The 6,619-nt window shown below is 30.8% G+C and overlaps 1 protein-coding gene across 3 annotated transcripts; it reads right to left on the bottom strand.

Moving 5' to 3' along the window:
* Window positions 1-1,351: 1,351 nt before the first annotated feature.
* On the bottom strand, window positions 1,352-6,232 carry LOC105128631 (Nodulin-like / Major Facilitator Superfamily protein). 3 transcript variants are annotated; one of them, XM_011030384.1, is made up of 4 exons: window positions 6,147-6,232; window positions 5,617-6,112; window positions 1,782-3,047; window positions 1,352-1,661 (listed from the first exon to the last, which is right to left on the bottom strand). In XM_011030384.1, the coding sequence occupies exons 2-3, from the start codon at window positions 6,088-6,090 to the stop codon at window positions 1,869-1,871; spliced, it is 1,653 nt and encodes a 550-aa protein (XP_011028686.1). In that variant the 5' UTR covers window positions 6,091-6,112; window positions 6,147-6,232; the 3' UTR covers window positions 1,352-1,661; window positions 1,782-1,868. The 3 variants fall into 3 exon arrangements, with proteins under 3 accessions (XP_011028686.1, XP_011028687.1, XP_011028685.1); XM_011030385.1 differs by having other exon boundaries at window positions 1,800-3,047; window positions 5,617-6,187; XM_011030383.1 differs by having other exon boundaries at window positions 5,617-6,187.
* Between the last annotated feature and the right edge of the window lie 387 nt (window positions 6,233-6,619).

Consider the following 6,619-nt stretch of genomic DNA (forward strand, 5'->3'; position numbering starts at 1 on the left):
AAATAATGTTTTTTATATTAACAAGATTATGAAAAATAGTGTCATTGATTTTTTGTTGCATGATTATGTGGATGTATTACCTATAGATGATATTTGTATTATTAATTTAACTAATTCTTTTGCAAAGATGGGGAATGACGACAATCAACAAGTATTACTACAAGACTCATTATTGGTGTCGATTAGACTAATTAAAAGGTCAAGGGTAAAAAAATAAATAAAGAGACACTTAATGAGTTTATTTAGGATATTTAGATTAAATCTAGAAAAGATGGGGAATGATGACAATCAACAAGTATTACCACAAGACTCATTATTGGTGTTGATTAGACTAATTAAAATGTCAAGGGTAAAAAATAAATAAAGAGACACTTAATGGGTTTATTTAGGATATTTAGATTAAATCTAGTTTTTAGAATAATGAGGCTTTAATTAATATAATTCATGCAAAGACTTCAACAAAGGATAATAAGGCTTTAATTAATATAATTCATGCAAAGAAAGGAGATCATTATATGGTTGAAAGCATCTCGTAGTTTTAGTAACATAAGGAGAGGCAGTAATAATTTGTGTTTTCTTTTATTTTTGTGGATTTTCTTTTTGGTAAGGTTTCTTTATTATTCAAGAACATTAGAGATTTTGCATCCTTAACAACATGAGAAGAAGCGGTAACAACTTGTGTTTCCATTTATTTTGAGTTTTCTTTTTGAAAATATTTCGTTACTAGAGTTTTTTTTTCTAAGACGTAGTTTTATACTAACAAATATAATTTTTTATTTAATTATTGGATAATGCTGAAATTTTTTAATTTTTGATTTAATTATTGGATAATGCTGAAATTTTTCTAGAAGATTCTAAATGTCCCCTATAAAATTAGATTAATTGTTGGGGGCCAACAAAATAGAAATATATTTTTTTCTATTTTATTTAAAATTCTATTGTTGCTTTTCAGCTTTGTTCAAAACATTTTATATAATTTAAATAGAGTTATTCAACTTATATTTATATATTTTTTTTAGAATAATATTGTATATTTATAAGGTTGCTCATACTCTCTGTTCTTTATCAAATTCTTCAAAACTTATTAAAAATAACTATCTTTATAGTATTTATCCAAATACTTTCAATTCTTAATTCTTTATAATCAATGAATTAAGATTTTTTATCCAATAACTTCCCTTTTTTTATTTAAATAATTATTTTTCTATCCATCTAATTTTAACTTTATAACCTTTTTTTTTTTATTGTGAATTCTAAGTTTGTTACGTTTTGGATTTGCATAAGAGGAGGAAGATTAGAGTAAGGAAAAGATGGGCTATTATAAGAGAGCAAGGCTCTGATTCCATGAACAGAAAAGAAAGTGAACAAATAAAGTATAATATTAAGGCCAAAAGGCTTGATTTTCATCCTTGCAGAACTTGAATACACAAAGCATTTGAGATCAAAATAGCTATACGATAGAAATTAGGCAGCTGTAATACGATAGAAAATCATACAGCAATCAGGACATTAATTAAGCTGGAATGATGATCATATATGTGTGATTATGCTGATGCTGTTGTGATTACAAGGAGATCTGGTTGACTCTTATCCTTGACATTAAGCTGAAAATTTCTCTGATTCGATCGTATCATATAGGACTTATCAGTAGAATGATGATCCTGAAATCATGCCCAACCAAGAACCAGAGGAAAAAAAAAGGTAAGAAAGGAAAGAAAGAAATCAAACACTCGAAAAACAAATAAAATAAATAAGAAACCAAAATACAAAACGGACTGCACCTTGCCATGCACGCCAACCTGAACAGGAAAATTGACTGTAACATACATTCTGTCTCACAAAACCTTCCACCTTCACCTCTCATGTCTCTACAAATTTTGCAAACGCCTGAACACGACCGACTTATAGAACCTCCTGGTCCGAAAGAACAATAGGAGAGCAACAAGAACTCCAAAGAAAGCAACAGATGCCATGATCATAAAAGATAACATAAAGCATCGACTGCCGAAGCATGTATTATCTTCACTGCTTCCTACTTTATCGTAAATGAACCCGATTACTCTTACAGAGAATGTATAAGATCCAACGGGACTTGCTAGGGCAATGGTGTTGAATATAGTCCCCATGTGCCCCACCCCAAATATCTCAGAAGTGATGGTAGGCATCAATGACCACTGTGAACCGTAAGCAACACCAACTAGTACCGAACCCAAGTACAAGTTCTTGGAAAAACCAGCAGCAACAATTGCATGGCCAATGGTCATGATTGCTAGAGTAACAGCGACAAACAGTGGTCTTGCCCAACCACCTCTGTGCAAGAAAATATCTGACACAAAGCCAGCTCCAAAACGGCCAAGAAAGTTCCATATACTCAGCAATGAAACCAAAGAATTTCTTTCAGTGGCTGTGTAACCCAGAGATTCTCCTATTTGACTGATGTTGTTTATCATAGCAAGTCCAGAACCTAAGCCACAAAACATAGCGATAAATAACAACCAGAAGTTTACGCTACATAAGGCTTGCAAGAGATTCATGTTTCCTTCATCTGACAGCCTTTCGTCGTCAGAAGCAGCCTTTGCTTGACCTTCTTCACTAGGCAGTTCATGATATTCTATAGAATCCTCTGCTTTACAGATCTCAGAAGATATCACTGCGTTCTGTTTGCTACCCCTCTGTTCCAGTAACGCTTGTGCATACCTATCAGAGTCCTCTCTATGGGCTCTGACTGCAATTCCAAGAGGTGAGGCAACTAGAAGCAGCAAGACTGTGAACGTAATTATGCGCGCCAACGATGACAGACTACTGATGTTTTCCAAAATTATGATGATTGTGAGATAAGCTGCAATAATCAGAGAAACTGCAGAGAAAGCATTCAAGTACTTCTTGTCATCTTTTGTATTTGTGTCATAGTTTCGTACCAAACTCATGAACAAGAGAGAGACTAGAGTTGGCGTCAGTGCAAGAAGAAGAAGGAAAGTGCCAGGATCACCATTGCACACTGTTTGATAGAGCTGGATTAGAATTGCTCCACTCAAACCAAGAAAGCCCTGGACAGGAAGTTGAAATGGTAAATTACATGAAACAGTAGAGCATGGCATGCTTCGAGCACACCATTGAAAAAGAGAGTAATCTGCAAATGCAGATTCAGGAATATTACATCGAAGAGGACAACACATTCGGGAGCATTGAAACCCACACACTTGAATCTTACATACAATGTCGTAGTCCTACAAGTTTAGAGGACAGCAAGTAGGAGCCGTTACATACAAAAACAATGCTAATTGCAAGGAAATATTCACTTTCAGACTGATAAAGGATGTGCGTCAATTTTGCTCTTATGCACAGTGTGTGATTTTATAAAAAAAAAAATCAAAATTTATTAAAATATAATACAATAAAGTTTTTAGCTGTCAAAACACCTGATTTATTGTCATTTTATTCACAAAATCTTATTCATAATTATTAATTAACATACTAAGTTAAGAATCCTAATAAAATTTAAATGCAATACAACTAACCTATTAAGGAATCCTATTTAATTTTAAATTGAATACAGCTAGTTAATTTGATTGATAATTATCTAATTATTAATTAATCTAATAAGTTAAATAATCATATCAAGATTTAAATTAATTGAGATATGCTATTAGCATGCTAGTTTAGTAGAGTGCGATCTCTCTAACAGCGCCATATTCTATTTTCAAGAAACACTCAAAATATATAATATTTTCAAAACCAGCTTACTTATGAAACTAGAGAGAGGAAATGGCTAAGGATGAGAGAGTCAAGTAGGCAAATAATTATTTTTATATAATAATTATTAACAAATAATTTTTATTTGTCCTCTAATAAAATAAATTTCACCCTTAATTTTTTTAGATTCTTTTATATAATTAATTTTTCTTAAATTTCAAATTTTAATACTTAATTTATTAAAAATTCTAATTCATAGATCATATCATTCTATATTGATTTTCTATAAATTTATATAAAAAATACATTGAATATATATATATATATATATATATATATATCCAATAATTAAAAAAAAAAACTACAACCCGCAGCTAATTACGGGTTAAATGGCCAGTTTGATCTAATAATATACGAAGTATGTGAGTGCTTACATCTTTTAGAGGTAAATTCAAAAGGAAATAAGTATTAGACATGAGCTCAAGCTCTGATGAGCCACGGACCAAATCTTAACGAAAGATCATAAGAGCAGATGTATTTCTTGATCGTTTTGCTATATGGACACGTCTAGCACAGTAGGTGTTATGAAAACGAGTCCAGATGTTGCTTAGCTTAAAGAATAAATGCGGTGCAAGTTAGCATCTTTAAATGATGAGATGTGAAAGGAAGAAAGAAAGAAAGCAAGCAAGAATGATTCTCTCCCTCTCTCTTTCTCTTTTAATTATGGGTATGGATGTTCGGCTAGTTTATATATATTTAATTAATTTTTTAAAATTTTAAAATTAATAATTAAATAACTTTCTAATAACTCTAAAATTTATAATACTCAAACTGATTTTAAAAAATAAATTTAAAATATAATTAATTAAATTACACTTCTCAAAGTTACCTACTATTGTCTCTTAGCCTAAGGAATAAATACAGTGCAAGTTTATCCCTTTTGATTTAAAGTGCCTTTGTCCTTATAGTCAACATTTGTTCTTGTGTTCATATATGATTTAAGAAGTTTTAAGTTGTTTCTCTAAAAATAAAATGAAGGCAAAAGAAAATTTCAAGTGCAGGATTGTTATGATGAAATATGTTAATTCAGACAAATAACTCTTGAGTTTACACTTATTTTTATTTTTGAACTACTGAAATATAAAATGTTTTAATGGCACAAGCTAAACCCGTTAAACATTATTTATTATCAATTTTATCCTTGATTTCTTAAAAAATCTTAATTAGATCCTTTTTTATCTATTTTAAAAATCTTTATTTACATCTTCTTTCAAATTGTTATTTTTATAAAATAATATATATATATATATATATATATATATATAAAGTAGCTTTAAATTAAAATTGAGTCCATCGGCTAATGTTGGCGTGTAATGAATGCAGCCATGAATCAATCGCAGGTACATCAAGGGAAAGCGACGTACAGACAAAAACAAAACAAAATAAAATTGTGAGCACCATTTTCTAGCTCCTAATGTTATCTTTTTCTATTATATATTACTGGTTAATTAAACAGCATTTCACTGTCGGTCCATAATTTTTTTAGATAAAAAAATAAATATATAAGTTTTTTAACTATATTTTTTAGAATTTAATTATAAATTAAAAAAAAATTAGACAAACATTTAATTAAATATATCAATAACCTTCTATACCAATAAATACAAAAAATAAAATATTAACACATCTACTCCACTTACTAAAAATAAAAATAAGAACATAAGTAATAAATAAATAGATAGATAGATAAAATAAAAACGTAAATCCTGTATTATTAATGGAATTAACAAACAAGAAAATAAAAATTATTAATTGAATTGTGATTAGCCTCGAGCAAACAAACAAGAACATAAAAAACAAAACCCAAAAAGCAGTCAAAACGAAAAAACAGGAGAAGCAAGAAAATGGTAATAAGAGACATACCTTCATGATCCCGACGATGGTCCCACCATAATCTCCGAAATTGTGAACCCCACTCACCACATTCGTCGTATTAGAAAACGTCTGCGCGTGAGCAGCCATCCATGTGAAGAAACACATCACCGCCACCGGAAGCCGGCGAATCAACCCAACAACAGATGCCCACATCACGAAATACCCCAAGAAGCTCTGGATTGCACCGGCCAAGAGGACAACACACGGTCCAGCAAACACACCTAATCTTCTTCGGTTATTTTGCAGAGTGAAAGCGGAGTAAAGGAGACCGGAGAGGATGCCTGCGTTGGCACCGATGTCTTTGAAGACGGAGACGGTGTCAAGAGTTGATTGGTCGTAGCCTTGAGAGGATTTGAGGATGGAAGAGTAGATACCGAAGGTGTAGGACGCACCAACGCTGCTTTGAATCCATATGCTTGCAACCGTGGCTATCCATTTCGTGTTTACAATCTCTATCTTCATCTTCTTCTTCTTACTGGGTTTAAAGCTTTTCTATATCTATGTGAGGTTGTGTTAGCAAGCTTTTCTTTTAAAAGCTGATGATGATCAAATCTTAAAAACAAGCTGTTCACACCTATTTACATGGAAAAGTTAGTGTTTTTTATTTTAAAAAAATTATTTTTTTATTTTAAATTAATATTTTAAAATATATTAATGTTAAAATAATATTTTAAAAATAAAAAATATATTATTTTAATATATTTTTAAATAAAAAATAACTAAAACTGCCTTATTAAACTAAAAAACAAAATAGAAGAAGAAACTGCGTTATTAAACTAAAAAACAAAATAGAAGAAGAAAGGACGTTTCACAGATAATCACAACCTGTTTCTCTAAGCTAGCTAGCTGGCAATGTTGCTTTCAGATGGAGGGTGGCCCTGCTTGAATTCGACCTCCAATACGGACATGTGGAAATATTTCTAATTTCATTAATATTTATCCTCTAAGAAAAGCATCTTTGTCGTATACATCCAAACTAAATCATTGTCTC

Source organism: Populus euphratica, unplaced genomic scaffold, assembly GCF_000495115.2.
Source record: "Populus euphratica unplaced genomic scaffold, PopEup_1.0 scaffold111.1, whole genome shotgun sequence".
Classification (NCBI taxonomy): Eukaryota; Viridiplantae; Streptophyta; class Magnoliopsida; order Malpighiales; family Salicaceae; genus Populus; species Populus euphratica.